This window comes from Syngnathus floridae, chromosome 5 (assembly GCF_059516105.1).
Source record: "Syngnathus floridae isolate MCC-2025c chromosome 5, RoL_Sflo_1.0, whole genome shotgun sequence".
Taxonomy (NCBI): Eukaryota; Metazoa; Chordata; class Actinopteri; order Syngnathiformes; family Syngnathidae; genus Syngnathus; species Syngnathus floridae.
In genome coordinates, this window is record NC_142417.1 from 20,422,855 (window position 1) to 20,441,392 (window position 18,538).

Consider the following 18,538-nt stretch of genomic DNA (forward strand, 5'->3'; position numbering starts at 1 on the left):
TTTCTCACTGACCTTGAGATGTTCAGTCAGGTGCCCTCCCTGTTCTTGCCGGGCCGATGATAAATCCTCTTGCACAACACTTCGAAGAAAACAACTCCGTGCAGTTGCCTGCACATTTCCTTACCACCCACCATGCGACCACACAAGCACAGCCACTACTGGAAATTATATTGATGTGATTATATATAAGTCTAACGCAGCCTCAATAAAATATGTTTGCAAACTGCCGAAAGCACATTTCCCTTTACTTTACTGCTCCCTCTTGCTTTCTTTGGAGGCATGATTAGGGGTTAATACAAACCTCAAAGTAACAAAAATACAATAACGGAGTCAGTTGGCATCCAGGCCGCGCGGTCGGGTTTTCTCGGGTCCTACCGGCTCATCTCGCAAGGTTCGACCTCCGAATTTTGTTCGACATCCGAAGCAAAAAAATCTCGAATTTTTTGTTCGAATTCCGATTTGTTTGAGAACCAGGACGTTCGAAAACCGAGGTTTGACTGTAAAATAAATAGATGCAGGTCACTGACAAGTGCCGCTATTTGAGCTAATTTTATAACAGTCCTGCGGCCACTCATGCGGTCCTCACGGGCGAGCACCGTGTTGGTCACCCCTGGTCTAAATATACTGCACCACTGTTAATTGTGATTGTGAATAAAAATTGTTTGCTTGTTGCATCAGTACGCAGACATAAAAACATGCCCTGCTACCACAAACATCTTTGATGGGACATCATTTATAGGGCTTACAAATGCTTGTATTAGATTTATTGAAAAAAGAAGAGTACAATTGGGGCTGCATGATATTGTAACCATGTTTAAATATCTTTGAGGAAGATACTTAACTCCCATGTTGCTCATGCGGTGAATGAGGAAGTTGGTCTGGCTCTGTGATCGTGGTTCTTTCCCTGTATCACCAGTGCCAGAGTTTGGTATGCATTGCCAGCAGTAAGTCGTTCCCAGTGAGCGTTGCCTTTTGTCACCCATTCTGTTCATAACTTTTTTAAACAGAATTTCTAGGTGTAGCCAAGGCGTTCTTGCCCCTAGTGGAGGAGTTAAAGTATCTAAGGTCTTGTTCATGAGTGTAAGAGCAGGACAGAGCATGAGATCGACGGGCGGATAAGTGTAGCGTCCGATGTAAAGTGAACTCTGTGGTGAAGAAAGAGCTGAGGCGAAAAGCTCTTGATTTGCCGGCCGATCTACATTCCTACTCACTTATGGTCACGAGCTATTGGTCCTGAGCAAAAGAACAAGATCCTAGGGATACATGTGGCCAAAATTAGTTTTCTCCACAGGGTGTTCAAGCTCTCCCTTAGAGATATGGTGAGATGCTCGGTTATCCGGGAGGGACTCGGAGTTGAGCTGCTACTCCTCTGTGTTGAGAGGAGCCAGGTGAGGTGGCTTGGACATTTGATTATGATGCCTCCTGGACAACTTCCAGGGCGGACGGACGGACGGATGGAACCGAGAATGCTTCATTAAGAAGCATTTATGAAATGTCTCCATTTATATATTATATACATAATGCACCTTCCCCAGTCTTCTCACATTCTGGTAATTGCTTAATTTACAAAATAGGATGGGGTAATGTATTTTTTAATTCCTTGAAGACAAATAGTTGCATCTCTGATGTCCCTGCCATTTGCCATTGTAATTGAAGCAGTCTTGCATTGTGATCAATAAGTGAAAGTACTAAATTTGTACACCTTGTTTCTCTTGAATTTGCGTTAAGCAAACTGAATGTGGGGAATCCAAATGATAAATGTTATATAACCCAAAAGACAAATATCTTATACTGTATAAATCTAGGGGTGGCTCCTGAGTGTGTTAAAACATCTGAAAGTGCCTTTGGACTTGGGTTACCATCACATCTTTCTCTACACCATAGAGAGTCATTACTGGTGGATCCTGAGGTACACGCATTTTGAACATAGACATTAACAACGTTTATTAACTTTTTGAAATGATCTCTTCTGCTTACCGTCTCACAGAGTGTTATAGAACGTTCGTATGTGTCAGGGGAATTCTTCAACCTGTACCTTCATCAGAATTACCTGGACTTCTTCTCTGAGATGGAAGACGTCCACAAAGCGAGCGAGTATATGTCAGATGCTGACCTCCTCACATCAGATTGGATGGTTAGCTCTCCTTTCTCTCTATTATCAGTAGGGTAAAACTAACCTGTCTCATGACGGTCTAACCCCAGCTCACATTCCATATGAGTAGGTGAACAAGCCAATGCTTGGTGAATTCCTCTCCTCTCACTTAAATATTGTACAGAGAATGAGATCAACCGGAGTCAAATTCCTTGTTTGGCATGCACGAACTTGGCCAATAAAGCTGATTCTCTCCTCTCCTCTCCTCTCCTCTCCTCTCCTCTCCTCTCCTCTCCTCTCCTCTCCTCTCCTCTCCTCTCCTCTCCCTTTCCCTTTCCCCTTCCCCTTCCCCTTCCCCTTCCCTTTAAGCTAAGACTTTGTATATGTATCTGCTTTATTCTTGCACTGTTCTGTCCTCAGAGTAGTAATACTCTGGACAAATACGCGTCTGCAGTGGCCACCAGAGGACTTCTTCACACCAACTCTCAACAAGTAGCTGTTGGCTTCAGACCACTTCACAAACCCAACTGGTTGCTCGTCAACAAGAAGGTAGGACTTTAGCATCAATTGTTGTTGACTGTACTGTGTACATATGTAATACTTGTAAATACTTCTTAGTGGGCTCATGACTATATACCGGTGGTTCTTAACCTTGTTGGAGGTACCAAACCCCACCAGTTTCATATGCGCATTCACCGAACCCCTCTTTGGTGAAAAAATAAAAATTCAAGACATCAATGTTTTCACTGGTGCACAAAATGAGCTGTGCATGAACAATCCATTGTTCAAAGAACAAAACCAACACAATGCATGAACTCCAAACAAGAGAAGAGGCTCTCCCAAACCCCTGAGACTGACTCACCAAACGCTTAGGGTTCGATCGAATCCAGGTTAAGAACCACTGCTATATACCGTATTTTCACGACTGTAAGGGGCACATAAAAGCCTTTAATTTTCTCAAAAAACGAAGGTGCACCTTTTAATAAGGTACACCTTTTGTGTGGACCAAATTAAAAAATCTGTAAAGTTGTTTTGTGTGGCTTCTGTAATATACAAGTGTAATATCAAGACCCGATGAGCCAATCAGAGGACATTCTGTTTTGCGCACGTAGATCGGGACAAAAGAAAAATTAGACGTAACACGTAGATGAGTACGTACCTTCGCCGCCATTGGTAAATAATACTATCGTCCGTGCAAAGTACGTACCTCCGTCGCTATTGATAAATAAATACTAACGTTTGTGCAAGTCTGTAAAGTTGTTTTGTGTGGCTTCTGCCACACAGAGATGTAATAAACAGGCGTAATATATAGACCCGATGAACCAATCAGAGGACATTACGTTTTAGGTAGATCGGGGCGGTAAACCAATCAGAGGACTTCATGTAACACGTAGAGTACGTATCTCCGCCGCCATTGATAAATAAATACGATCGTTTGTGCAAAGAAAACAGCATTAGGACCCTCTAAAACGGCATAGACAAAGAGACTTGCTTACGAGGCACAATTCAAGCTTCCTGGAAAGCCGGAATCATTGCCGAAGAGCAACGTAACAACGAGGAGACAATGACGAGGGAAATTGGCATGTCAGATGTCGAACTTGCCCAACTGTTTAATTTGTATACAGAAGATGAGGACTTGGACGAATTTGCGTATGAATATCGATTAACAATAATGTGAGTACAGTAGAGTACATGGTTAAACAGTAGAATAAAGAACAACCGAACCCACTTTCTTGCTCCTGTGACTTTTTTATTTTATTTTGTTTACCGTAAATCATGGCATGCATGCGCCCTATAATGTGGTGCGCCCTATGTGTGGATTAAATACAAAATAGACACCGTAATTTAGTCTGTGCCTTTTAACCCGAAGCACTTGATGGTCGTGAAAATACGGTACTATGATGATGATTTCAGGGGGCACAAAACTGCACTGATGCAACATTATACACAAACAAACCAAGTAAATTTGAGAGATTATTAGGTTTTAAAGCACTTTCCAGAGTAAGCCATTTTTGGAAAAGACTCCCCCTAAATGTTTGTCTTGCTTAAGTGTGTACACATTGTGTCTACAATGATTTGCTATCAAAATCTAAGCAGAATTTTGTCATTGTCAAAGCCGTGTTTTTTTTTTTTCTTTTTTTAAGCACTCTAATCCTACAAGCTCCCCGGTTCTACTGTGGGCAGGTTACACAGCCAGCAACAATTTGGTTAAAAAGAATAAAAAAACATTTTATTGCCGTAATGCTTTCATGAGAAGTTAAGGCTAATTGCCATTATAAAATGGAGTCAGGAATGCCCAAAATAAGTGCTTAAGTGCACAGTACAGTTTTAAACTTGGTCATAAACAGTATGAGGGCAGCGAGCAACTAGTTAAGAACAAATACTGAACTGTAACGATAAAAACATATACAAGTTGCTATACGAAATAAAATATATCAAATAACTATAACATAAATAGTTCACCACCACACGGCCCCAAGCACCGGCGTCGACTTCCATCCCCGGAGGTGGCACTTCCAGCCACGGAGGTGGAATAGAGCTCCATAGAATAGGACCGGGCGTGCGTAAAACCCATGTCTGAGCCCCAGCCACCATCCCCGGACAGCCACCCGGCCGAGCGCCGGCCCCCGACTTCCATCAACGGAGGTGAAAGAGAGCTCCGTAGAGTAGGACCGGGGGTGCGTAAAAGCCATGTCCGAGCCTCATCCACCGTCCCTGGACAGCCACCCGGCCAAGCGCCGGCCCCCAACTTCAGTCCACGGAGGTGAAAGAAAGCTCCGTAGAGTAGGACCGGGCGTGCGTAAAAGCCATAATAGTTTTTCAAACCTTCTGTGTCACTCCAAATCATTAAATCCTTCAAACTCTTCGTCCTCAGTGTCACTTACAAACAAAGCCGCTAATGATGCCGATAGTACGCGGGGCCCTTCGTCATCCCGTGATCGAATCTTTGTCCTTTACGTAAACAACCGTCGCGCCGCGCCGCGCCGCGCCACTGACGTCACTTGAAATTCAAAGTACAGTAATCCCTTGCTACATCGCGGTTCAACTTTTTTTTTTTTTTTAGAATTTTGAAAATTTGTGAAAAAAATTCACATATAAGTCGCTCCTCAGTATAAGTGGCCCCCCCACCCAAACTATGAAAAAAAACGTGACTTATAGTCCGAAAATTACGATAATTAATATGGAAATATGGAAATTAATGGCTCACAGCTTCAGCAATAACCAGGAGCTGGAGGTCAAAAACTGATTGATAAAGTTATATTGATACCAGCAATGTTATTTGAATTTATTTGTACCACATAGTACTGAGTTTTGAAATATACACAATAAGTCTTAAAATCACTTTTAAAAAAAAGAAAAAGTTCCTAATGATTCTTTTGTAGAAATGTAGGGCTGCAACTTTCTGTCAGGATCGGAATGGAGCAGGACGACCAAATGCAGCTTCTACCAGGGTTTATTTAGGGAAAAGGTAATTGGAAAGCGAAAAACCGATGCCGTACGGCGTCAGCACTATGTTGTTTTCAATAAAAACATGTAGAAACTCACGTTTGTGTCAGTCAATTTTAATTTTTAAAAAGGATTATTCTCATTTGATGTCTTTAAGTGCATCCGCGTTCTGCCGCTGAAGCGGGGTGCATTCAAAGACCAGTCGTACAGACGGAACAGTCATTCATTTCACCAAAAGGCAACGATATCATTACCTGAGCTCTTTGCATAAACCTTGATGCAAAGAAATTCCTCCTTTTGGGTACTGTTACATGCTACAAGGAGTATATATTACAAAGGAGACTTTATACTTAATTGTGATCATCATTCATCCATCCATTTTATTACTCAGGTATTTTCAAAGTAAATTAATATTGTTGTATTTATTAATTTGCTTTAAAATGACAGCGCAATATAATTAAAAGCTGACACTATTGCAATGTCAAACGTGTTCATTTAAGAAAAAGCCACACATGTTTTGTGATCAAATCTTTCATAACGAAAATGATTTGAGTGAATTGATTTGAATGAATAATTGAGAAGAAATCTCAGTTCCGAAGGCTCCTTTTGTCCCAAGCAAAGTGACAGGTGGTGGGGAGGGAGGATAAAAATTGTAACAGGAACTCTATAAAAAATGTCAAGCCGTGAGAATTTGTGCCCCCCTCCCATTTTGAGAACGGTGAGTCCTGGACATTGACTGGCTTTTTTTCGATCTTCCTGGGGGTCTGTTCAGGTTGTGTGGCAAATTTGAACAGAATCCCTCATTCCTAGGCCAAATTACAGGGGGGAACACATCCTCACGGGGGCCCCGTGAGGATATGTCTCCCCCCCTTATTTTGAGAACGGTGAGTGCTGGACTCCAACAGTTTTTTTTTTTCTGTCTTCCTGGGGGTCTGTTCAGGTAGTGTGGCAAATTTGAACAAGTTCCCTCACTCGTAGGCTAAATTACAGGGGGGAACACATCCTCACAGCGGCCCCGTGAGGATATGTCCCCCCCCCCTTATTTTGAGAATGGTGAGTGCTGGACTCCAACTTTTTTTTTTCTGATGATTTGTGCAGTAATACCGTTATTACTGCATTTTATCAATTTCGTGGGCCTTATTTTGTCAAACAACTTTGTTATCTTATTTATTAAGAAATAAAAAAAGCAAAATGGTCTTCAAGCAAGCTTCAAATATTTATCATTTAATTTCTGTACATGTACACAGAAAGGAGCCTTCGGTTGGAGGCTCCCCAACACATACAAGATGGAGTGCAGCACATTTACAATAATTTACAACGAATGTGTAATTCAATATATTTCTTAATCATCACATGCATTAGTTAACAAGACCTGACATAATTACCCATCTGTTGTTCGTCATGTGTAGCTTCCCCACAAACAAAACACAAGTAAGGAAAACATTATTATCTATTTTTTTATTTATTCATTTAACATCCAATATTGTAAAGTTATCGGTGCACAAATTATTTATTTACATATACACTGTTTTAAATGGGGGGAACATATTCTCACAGGGCACCCGTGAGGATGTGACCCCCCACCCCCACCCCCCAACCCCCTCCTTCAGTTACGACTCCTTAAACTTGCTCTGCAATATGCGATCTAGCTCAAAGCAAAAAAAGGATATCCTGATCTTTAACCCCCAGTTTTTGGAATTTCATGAAGCTAGACCCAGGTCCATCAGACCGTTTGGTCTTAACATGAAACCTTTTCTGGAGGACTGGAACATTGATCATTGGACAGTCTGCGATCTGCACGTCTGCCCGACTCCCCCTTGGACTTTAAGACGACCTGTAATTGTAATGGCTCTAATCCAAAAGCAAAAAACAATCGCTCATCCAAATGATTACCAGGGTGCCTTTTTTGATATACGACAACGTTTTCCTTTACATACTCCCATTTATACTGACAGATCAAACGTTGAGGATTCTGTGTCCTCACTCAGCAATGGTAGTGAATTCCACTCAGTGTGGCCTGCGTATTCCTACACTGTTCTACTCTTACAACAGAAGCTAAAGCCTTGCTTTTAAGTGTTGAGTACATAGAGGAAATCAATGAACTGATCTGATCTGTACGGACTCTTAAGTCATGCCTTCAAGCCCTGGAGTTTCTAAAGATGATCACCCGCTTATTGTGGAAATACGTGGATCATTTGGCTTACATGAATTCGAACATTGTGTTTTTTTGTTGGGTTCTTGGCCATGTAGGACTAGGCAGATAGCGCGGCTAAACAGGTCTTGAGTGATGTAATTTCTGAGTGTCAGATCCCGGCCTCTGATTTGAAACCTCTACTGTGTTACTGTGTTATATATAAATGAAACATGGCAAACTGAAGATGGTTGTGTGGCTAATAAGCTGTATAAAATATGAAACACTGTTAGATGAACACTGACTCGGTCCTTTTCATGTAGACATGACCAAATTGTGTATACAATCGAAATCTCAATCTTTTTTTATTTGCCAAGTTTGAGCATGCCAAACAAGGAATTTGACTCTGGTAAATCTCAGCCTCTGTACAATATTTAGGTAGATAACAACATTCAGGACGACATGTGCAAAAATTTACAATCATTCTCAACATCCCCTGATCTTAAACTACCAGAAGGGCAAGGAAAAACTCAAAACTCCTACTAGGGGAAATGAGAAACCTTGAGACCACAGATGGGAGGATCCCTCTTCCAGGATGACCAGGTTGCAATGGATATGCACATATTACACATAATATAGACAATCCAAAGGTAAAGCGTTGAGAGCAGGATGTGATTGCACAGTAATTTCTCTGAGACTCTGAGTGGTGTGAGTTCATCAGAGCGACAGCCTGGGGCAAGAAGCTGTGTCTGTGTCTGCTGGTTTTGGCATGCAGCGCTCTGTAACGCCGTCCGGTGTCAAACTGGTCATTCCTTGATTAACACATAACATTTCTGTGTGAGCTACTAGAACCAGAATTTCCTAGGGGGCAATCCAAAGGGATGAATAAAGTCCTCACCCCTTTCCTGGACTTGGGTGCCTTGATCTTCATCCTTGCCCAGGCAGTCAGTTCACCAAAGTGCTTAATGGAGTGTTTGTAAGATGCTTGTTACATTGTCCATTTACCCTCTGAGCGTGCATAGTCTTCCGCCTGATGGGGATTTTAGGCCTCTGGCCACCTGCCTTAACCAAATAAGTAATGAATGCCACCACAAAGAGAATGGTTGATATGGTGAAGCCCATGGCTATTCCGACCTCCAGTTGCTGCCATTCCGTCATGATGTCATCTGCTGTGAAATACGTACTTGTGGAAGTTAAAGTAGTAGCAGAAGATGTTTTTGATGCATCCAGGGATGTGGAAGAACTCCGGAGCGAACTCTACTAGCTTGTGCGGTACTGAGCTGTAGGCATTTGTCAGGTCGAGCAATACCACAGGCAGGCAGGCAGGCGGGCGAGCCGGGCGGGCAGGCCGGGCACGCACGCACGCACGCACGCACGCACGCATGCACACACACTTTATTGATCCCGGGCCCAGGCAGGAATTCAGGAGCCAGCTGTTATATACAGAAACACAAATAGCTGAACAGATGGACAATGCTAACATCGATGCCACAAGATGACGTAATATTAATGAATAATAAATAGATCAAATGAATAAATAGATTCATAATTAATGGCTCAAATATATAAACAATAAACAGCGTCACGACCGTGAGCGCGCTCCAACCCCCGTGATGAGTTAAAAAGTCTCACAGCAGAGGGAAGGATTGAACCACTCAGCCTCTCCATGGAGCGAGACAGTGTCAGCAACCTGTCGCTGAATCTGCTCATCTGCCCAGTGACGATGCCGTACAGTGGATGTTCGGGGTTGTCTTTCCTGGAGAGTAGCCTAGCTCAGTGGTCCCCAACCTTTTTTGCGCCACGGACGGATTACGTGTCAGAAATATTTTCGTGGACCGGCTTTTACATAAATAATTGCTACACTTATATAAGTAAAAAATACATTCATAATAAATATATAAATACGATGAAACAAAATGATACAACTGGCATGAAAACAAGTATAAACAACAAACATAAAACTCGCCATTACGTTGAATTAGTGGGAGCACTGAGCTTGTTTCTCAAAAACGAGCCGGTCCCATCAAGGCGTAATCGGATACAATGACACCCGAAGTGGTTAGGGTTTGACTTTTAATACAGGATGCTTGGTCTCCATGTGCCGAAGCAGTTTTGAAGGCTTCATTGCGTCATTAGCTAGCCTGTTGCCACATATTATGCAGAGTGGGCTTGGCGCATCAGTCACCTGTGACGATAAATCCAAATTTTAAGTAGGACTCCAGAAATTATCTTTTAATTTCCTTTTCTTAGAAGTCGTAGCCTCTTCTTCTTCTGTCTCCTCAGTGGGCTTTTTCCCTTTCAAAGAAGCTTTCCAAACATCTCTGTTTCTTGCTCATATTTGCTTGCTTCGCGGGCTCGACTGAGATGACATGTCACGTGACCGAGACGAGCGTCTTGACCTGAACCGACGGATGTAATTGGGAGAGAATCGCCAATTTTTTTTATATTTTTCAAAATAAATTCTTACTCATTTTTGCTAGCTTTTCGGGCTCGACTGGGGAAACATGTAACGTGACTGGGACGAGTGTCTTGAGCTGAACTCATTGATCGTCGATAATTTCTTTTTTCTGTGCGATTTGGCGGCCCGGTCCCAAGTGACCCACGGACCGGTACTGGTCCGCGAACCGGGGGTCAGGGAACCCTGGCGTAGAGGATGGCTGAGGCCACCACAGAGTCATAGAAGGTCCTGAGGAGAGCCTTGCACACACCAAAGGACCTCAGTCTCCTCAGCAGGTGGAGCGGACTCTGGCCCTTCTTGTACAGGGCGTGGGTGTGATCAGTCAGGTCCAGTTGGTTGTTAAGGCAAAGGGAATTTGTAGTCCTCCACTACCTCAATGTCCGATCCCTGGATGTTCACCGGAGTTGGGAGAGAATCGCCAATTTTTAAATATTTTTCAAAATAAATTCGTACTCAATTTTGCTAGCTTTGTGGGCTTGACTGGGGAAACATGTCAAGTGACCGGGACGAGCGTCTTGACCTGAATAAATTGATCGTCGATAAAAAAAAAAAAAAAAAAAAATCTGTGCGGCTTGGCAGCCCGGTACCAAGTGACCCACGGACCGGTACCGGTGCGCGGACTGGTGGTTAGGGACCCCTAGCCAAGCCAATACCCGCCGATCTGCCAGAGACACCAGATCAGGTAGCTTCGTGCCCACATCAAAAGCCTTCCTCCCACCTTCCTCACTAGTTTGTCCAGGCGGGAAGCATCCCTCTTGGCCCTCTTGGACACTCTAAACCTCTTTTTGCACGCCTCATAGATTAATAGCAAGGTTAGTTTGCGCTCAACCGTTCCTTGCAGGGAGTGCTCTAGCACTTCTTTTCAAGTGATCGCGTCTGTGCTACTCATCTTGGTTTTCGCCTTTTGCTACTTGATCTTTGCACATCTTTCTGGATACTTACATGGGCTCACTGGCTGTGCGACCCTAGGGGGAAACATTACGAGCGTCCCGCTCATCAGCTGCCTCCATCTCCTCTCCTACACTCGCTGAGCTTGCCCTCTCAGCATTGCTGGGTCCTGGTGCATTTTGGTTTGTCACCTCTCCTCAGGTCCCTTCCATCTGACGTACCGAAGCCGTGCAGTCATCCTGGATGGGAGTCCTTCCACGGTTTCTTTGAGTCATCTTCTGCCACCCGCATGTACACTCCCGGAGAAACTCCCCATCGTTGTTCATTCCATTCGTCACCATTTGATTCGTTAAAGTAGGACCATCTTCCATCTCGCCTCTCGGAAGGCCTTCAAGTAGTTGTTTTCTCACAATGCTTTTTGTAGTCTGTTTTAGGGTCCTCTCTGAAAGCTGGTGGGTTGCAGTGACTAGCTGCCCATCCCTTGTTATGGTCTCTCGTGGATGAACTCAATCTGTTCTTCAACAGATTTGATTCTGCCTCCCCCCACCCCTCACCTTTCGCAGCCTGCCACCTTCAACACTCCAGCCCCCCAGCCAGCTCACCAACCCCCTCTCACCCTTCCGAAGACATTCTTCAGTCTTCACTTCCCCACCCCAGTCTTCCAGCACCCCCCTCTCTTTTACAGATCTTCACGTGAGGAGTCACCAAAGAAAGATCAAGGCAGGGAAGGCCTGGGTCACTTACGTTCACTGGTGGGAGCGCAGCTGGACCCCGTGTAGTTTGCTTACAGGTCTGGTGTTGGGGTGGACAATGCAGTGATTTATTTACTGCACAGATCACTGCTTCACCTGAAGGACATCGGGAGCACTGGGAGGATCATGTTCTTCAATTCTACCAGGGATTTTAACACTATCCAGCCGTCACTGCTCAGGGTGAAGATGGAGAAGGCGAGAGTGGACCAATGCCTGGCTGCTTGGACTACAGACTTCCTCACCAACAGGCTGCAGTACGTGAGGTTACATTGCTGTGAGTCTGATGTGGTTCGCTGCAGCACAGGTTGTTAGAGATTTGCTCACTCCAACTTATTTTGCAAGAACCACACGGGAGACAAGCAAGTTCTTTTAGAACTTCAGGCCTTTAACTTACTTGTCCCCTGGTTCGTTGCACTGCCGGGTCCCGTCAATCCACCTCTGTCAGACGAAGGCAGACCTAAGATGCTGGCCCAGCGAAGAATTCTCTTCCCAGGACTTTCTTCTCCAGGTCCTCCTAATGGACACTGGCTTGTCGACAATGCAGCACGTCCTCCTTCGTCAGCCAGATAGCGGGTATGAGGGATCCCGGGTTTCGGCACCAAAATGTTAGAGATTTGCTCACTTCAACTTATTTTGCAAGAACCACACGGGAGACAAGCAAGTTCTTTTAGACACCTGCAGGTGGAGAGTTCACACGTTGAAGGAGTGAAGTCTGAACCCTCGTTCCTGCGAGGGGATATTTATTAAGAGAAACAGAGTGGGGGTTTGGGTAAACTGGCTAAAGCCCTTGTCCTCTAGTCTAAACATGTCAGGGGATGTTTTACGACCTTGTGATAAGGAGGACAAGGTAAGGTATTTATTACCTGTTGCATTCCAACATAATCCTATGATAAAGATAACCTGGAAAACCCTAACACAGGTGTCCCCCAGGATACGGTGCTCTCTTCTTTCCTTTTCTCCCTGTACACTTCGGACTTCACCCACGACTCCACACACTGCCACATCCAGAGGTTCTCCGACGACACGGCCATTGTTGGATTTGTTTCTGAGGGGAACGATCTGGAATACAGGACGGTCATCAAGGACTTTGTCAGCTGGTGTAAGCGCAACCAGCTTCAGCTGAACACCAGCAAGACGCAGGAGATGATTGTCAGCTTTGGTAGGACAGCACCCCACTTCACTCCGGTGAACATCCAGGGATTGGACATTGAGGTAGTGGAGAACTACAAATTCCTGGGTGTTCGCCTTAACAACAAACTGGACTGGACTGATCACACCCATGCCCTGTACAAGAAGGGCCAGAGTCGCCACCACCTGCTGAGGAGACTGAGGTCCTTCGGTGTGTGCAGGGCTCTCCTCAGGACCTTCTATGACTCTGTGGTGGCCTCAGCCATCCTCTACGCCAGGGGTCCCCAACACCCGGTCCGTGGCCCGGTACCGGTCCGTGGGTCACTTGGTACCGGGCCGCCAAGCCGCACAGAAAAAAAAGATATATTTTTTTATCGACGATCAATTAATTCAAGTCAAGACACTCGTCCTGGTCACGTGACATGTTTCCCCAGTTGCGCCTGAAAAGCTAGCAAAAATGAGTAAGAATTTATTTTGAAAAATATAAAAAAATTTGCGATTCTCTTCCAATTACATCCGTTGGTTCAGGTCAAGATGCTCGTCTCGGTCACGTGACATGTCACCTCAGTCGAGCCCGCGAAGCAAGCAAATATGAGCAAGAAACAGAGATGTTTGGAAAGCCTCTTTGAAAGGGAAAAAAAGCCCAATGAGGAGACGGAAGAAGAAGAGGCTACGACTTCTAAGAAAAAGAAAGATGCATTTAGATGATAATTTCTGGAGTCCTACTTAAAATATGGATTTATCGTCACAGGTGACTCTGACGCCCCAAGCCCACTCTGCATAATATGTGGCAACAGGCTAGCTAACGAGGCAATGAAACCTTCAAAACTGCTTTGGCACAATGAGACCAAGCATCCTGTATTAAAAGTCAAACCTTAACCACTTTGGGAGTCATTGTCTCCGATTATGCCTAGATGGGACCGGCTCGTTTCTGAGAAACAAGCTCAGTGCTCCCACTAATTCAACGTAATGGTGAGCTGTATTTTTATGTCGTTTATACTTGTTTTTATGCCAGGCGTATCATTTTGTTTCATCGTATTTATATATTTATTATAAATCTATTATTTATTTACATGCATTTACTATTTATTTATATAAAGGCTGGTCCCCGAAAATATTTCTGACATGTAACCGATTCGTGGCGCAAAGAAGGTTGGGGACCACTGCTCTACGCTGTGGTCTGCCGGGGTGGGGGCGGTACGGACCGGGACAGGTGGAGACTAAATAAGATGGTCAGGAGAGCGATCTCTGTCCTGGGCTGTCCCCTGTGTTAGAGATTTGCTCACTCCAACTTATTTTGCAAGAACTACACGGGAGACAAGTAAGTCCTTTGAGACAACTGCAGGTGGAGAGTCCATTCGTCGGTGTGCGTGCAGCAATGTTCGAATGAAGGTCTGACTCTCGGCTCCTGCAAGAGCATTTTTATTAAGAAAAACAGAGTGGGGGTAAGAGTGGACTGGATAGAGAAAGCCCTTGTCCTCTAGTCAAAACATATCAGGGGGTGTTTTACAACCTTGTGTAGGATGGGACAATCTATCTTATTTATTACCGGTTGCATTCCAACATAATCATACGATAAGGATAATCTGAAAAACCCTAACACCCTGGACTCCATAGAGGTTGTGGGTGAGAGGAGGACGTTAATTATGCTGAAATCCATCATGGACAACACCTCTCACCCCCTCCATGACATTGTGCGGCCCCTGAGCAGCTCCTTCAGCAGCAGACTATTACACCCACGGTGTAGGTAAGAGAGATTCCGCAGGTCCTTCATTCCCACTGCTGTCAGACTCTACAACATGCGTGGTACCTGATCATGTGTTTCGCCTCTACCGCTACTAGTGGCACTTGTCTTTGTCATTGTCTGTTGAGACGAGTTGCAAGCCGCACCCTCTCTGCCTGGGTGTGTCTCAGCCACACAGAAGGAGGCAGGCTGTTGAGAGCACCAGGTGGGGTTAATTAAGAGGGAGAGTGTTGGAGCTCACGGTACCCTCCTATGATTTGGACAAGGCAGGATTTCCAAAGGGCAGGACTGCAGCGGAAAGCTTGGTAAACGAAACAAAAGAAGGAGCCGGTGAGCCTTTGGACATTTGAATATGGGGCTACAGCTCACATCTGGGTGGCTTTGGAAATTAATATGTAAAATGATATGGGTTATGGTTATGCTAAACATTATAGTGAAATTGTGGTAAATTATGTGGTGTATTTTAAAAAAGTAAAAGCTAAAAAAGAAATCGGGAAAAATGTTTGTGTGTACTTACCAGGGTTGAAAGCTGTTTGACTAAGTCATCCTGACTTAGTATTTAAAAATTAAGTTTTTGATTTTGGGTTATATTGCTTGATTATGGTTTAGCGTTTGACCATCTATTTGTGTTTATTTTAAGGTTTTTCACCTGTGTTGGCTGTGTTTGGCTGTGTTTGGCTGAAGATGATCAAAAATAAAAGAAAGACAAGGAAAAAAAAACAGTCATGATCACTGAGTGAAATCCAGTTCAAGTCCTTTTGTCCAAGCGCCTTTCAAGTGGGGAGCTGCAGTTTAACCCCACAAAAGTGTGGGCCACTTGACATTGTCTGTTATTTATCCATTTTTACATTTGGCACTTGTCTCTTGTATTCTTGCATTCTTGTACACTGCTGTGACGAGTAACTTTCCCCACTGTGGGAAAATTAAAGTTCTATCATCATCATCCATCCACCAGTCATTCCCGATTGCCCACCAGACTTTCCTGGCTGCCAACGGCTCTTTCACAGTAGTCACTGGTTCCCCAGAAGTGTCATTTGAGTAGTACAGGTTTAACTGCTTGGCAATTCTGCCCGTCACACCTCCTCCAGTGCACTTTGAGGTCAGGGTTGTCAGCGGGTGCCACTGTTCACTGATGTTTCGCTCCAAACCAGGACACTTCCCGGTGAAGGGGCAGTGGTTTTTGTGGGGGTGTGTCCCCATGCCGCTCCATGTTTCAAAACAACGTGATGAAACCTCTGGAAGGACTTCATTAATATGTGACCGCTATAAAAGGCCAAAAATTGGACCGATTTGAAAAAAATTAAATACATTAAGCAAAATGTTTCCAAAAGATATTTTTATTTTATTTTAAATAGTATGTTTGATAAATAGGAATTCTTACCTCCCGGTTGAGTTCACGCAGCAGATTTGTATACATTCTATAATTTATATAAAATTACAAAAACCACTGTCGTACATGACTAAGGAGTCAGTATTTGCGAGACCAGTCACTGTCATGATCTAATGAAACAAAAATGCAAAACATATCCGAAATAAAAGCAGGAATAAATCTAAGTGAAAAGCATCAAAAAAATTGTGAGGAATGAAAAGTCGTTGTGCTGGATTTTAATTAATTTTAATCCATAAATTATATTATGTAAAATATTGCCTATTCTGATTGGCTGTTAGCAACCAAAACGCAAATCCATCTACCACTGAGAAGAAGACGTCCAGTAGCCAATGACGTAGCGCTACAGCGACGCCAATCAAACAAACTACAGTATGCCCCATTAACTTTGTATGCCAGCGACGAGGATACTCGTCATTTACATTAATGATGTGCGATTTTGTCAACGAGTTTTCTCAACGTATTTTTATTTCATTAATGGCTAGATAAGATCCCGGCCACCTCTCCACTTAAAATCAACTCTACAGAGCAGGGGTGTCCAAACTTTTTGCAAAGCGGGCCAGATTAGGTTAGATGAAAATGTATGTGGGCCGACCATTCACACCGACATTCCACGAACCATAACCATTGTAAATGAACTTGTAAATATATAACTATCCTGTGCTGTCTGCAGATAGGCTGATATTGCAAATAAGAATCTATTGTTAATTGTATTACCAGAAAAGTTAAAGATTAAAATAATAATACATTAAATGCGTAAAAATGAAAAATTTTATGAAAGTTGAATGATTTTTTATTATATGTATTAAGTTTGTTTTATTATTGTTATTGTTGTATTAATGAGAAGGGTGATTCGACTGCTGTACACAGACCAGGTTGCATCATGTCAGATTTTTAATCCAAATTAAATCATTCTCCATTGTATCTTTTTTATTTCAACTTCATACACAACAAATCACTTCATAATCACAAAATAATAATCCATAGTCTTTTTGTTGTTTGCGATTACTGTAAGTGGGCGGTGCGGATGCGCAGTAGTTTGTAGAGTTAGTACGAAGTAGACAGCTCTCACGAGTACTCCGTGGTTTGTTTGTTTTTGTTTTTTCCCTGTGCAGTGTCACTTGCAGCGTCTCTGATTTTAGCTTCGCCTTAGTCCTTGGTGTGTGGACATTTGAACGAGGAAGTGTCTGTGTCACTGATTATCTTGCAAACGGACACCTGTGTGCGCGTGAACTGGGAAGGGACGGGGGGAGACGCGCTCGCAACCGAACATGAGCGCTGGCTTATGTGCGGGTTCCATTCGAAGGAGTTTCATTTCTGTGGCTCGCTCTGGGGCGCGCAGGTCCTCGCGACAGTGCCAGCAGGCCACTTATTATTGCTTTTATGACACAATGCTTCGGACCGGTCTAAATTTAGACGTGGGACGGATTTGGCCCACGTTCTGTTCCAAATTGTTCCAAAAGTTTTCGCCAGCATGAGGATCGTGCCAGGGAAATAGTCAAGCCAAACAGGATCAAGAACTGCTTCAGATGGGCATGGATCGAGAGCAGCGTCATTGTACAACTCGGAACACATCCGTAAAATAGATGTCCCGCGGAAGGTTTTGTGTATTTTCTGTCAAGATATGATAAGCTATGAAGGTTGCGGCGCTAGGAACATTAAGGAGCAAAGGTACTTTTTCACTTTTACAAGAATGTGGGTTGAGAAAGTAACATGATGTTACATGTAAGCTAATGCTACGCTATTGTCATGATATCAAAGTCAAAGTCAGCTTTATTGTCAATTACTTCACATGCCAAAGACACACAAAGAAACCGAAATTTCGTTCCCCGCTATCCCACGGTGACAAGACGTGGCACACAATAGACAATCAAGTAAACAACAGTGTGCTGAATAAATAATAAATAAATAACACAACAAATAAATAAGAGGACCAAAAAGGAGCAAGTGAGCGTACAGCAGACATTCCAGAAAATAGCGCAAAAGTGCAGCACGCTACGCAGAAGGGGATAGCGAGTTCAGGGTCCTAACAGCCTGGAGAATGAAGCTGTTGGCGAGTCTGGTGGTGCGGGAGCGCAGCCTCCTGTACCTCTTCCCAGAGGGCAGAAGGTCAAACAAAGAGTGAGCTGGGTGACTCACATCACTCACAATCACGGTTGCCTTGCGGGTGAGATGGGAGGTGTAAATGTCCTTCAGGGAGGGGAGCGAAGCACCAATAATCTTACCAGCCGTATTCACTATGCACTGCAGGGCCTTGAAGTTCTGTTCACTGCAGCTACCACCCTAGACAGCGATGCAACTGGAGAGGACGTTCTCAATGGTGCCACGGTAGAACGTAGACAGGACTGCCTGAGGAGCACATGCACGCCTGAGTTTCCGCAGGAAATACAGGCGGCGCTGAGCCTTCTTTGCCAGTGACGCGGTGTTTGCGGACCAGAAGAGGTCCTCACTGATGTGCACCCCCAGGAACTTGGTGCTGCTCACCCTCTCCACCACAGCACCGTCGATGAT

The 18,538-nt window shown here is 44.0% G+C and overlaps 1 protein-coding gene across 8 annotated transcripts in view; it reads left to right on the forward strand.

Moving 5' to 3' along the window:
• rad17 (RAD17 checkpoint clamp loader component) overlaps positions 1 to 18,538 on the forward strand; it is a 99,940-nt gene that overhangs the window by 68,789 nt on the left and 12,613 nt on the right. For 6 of the 8 annotated variants that reach the window (XM_088376893.1, XM_088376898.1, XM_088376897.1 and 3 more), the window contains 3 exons: positions 1,806 to 1,909; positions 1,988 to 2,134; positions 2,462 to 2,641. In XM_088376893.1, the coding sequence (XP_088233019.1) occupies positions 1,806 to 1,909; positions 1,988 to 2,134; positions 2,462 to 2,641 (431 nt within the window). The remainder of the gene's footprint in view (positions 1 to 1,805; positions 1,910 to 1,987; positions 2,135 to 2,461; positions 2,642 to 18,538) is intronic. The other 2 variants (XM_088376895.1, XM_088376900.1) reach the window with 1 other exon arrangement.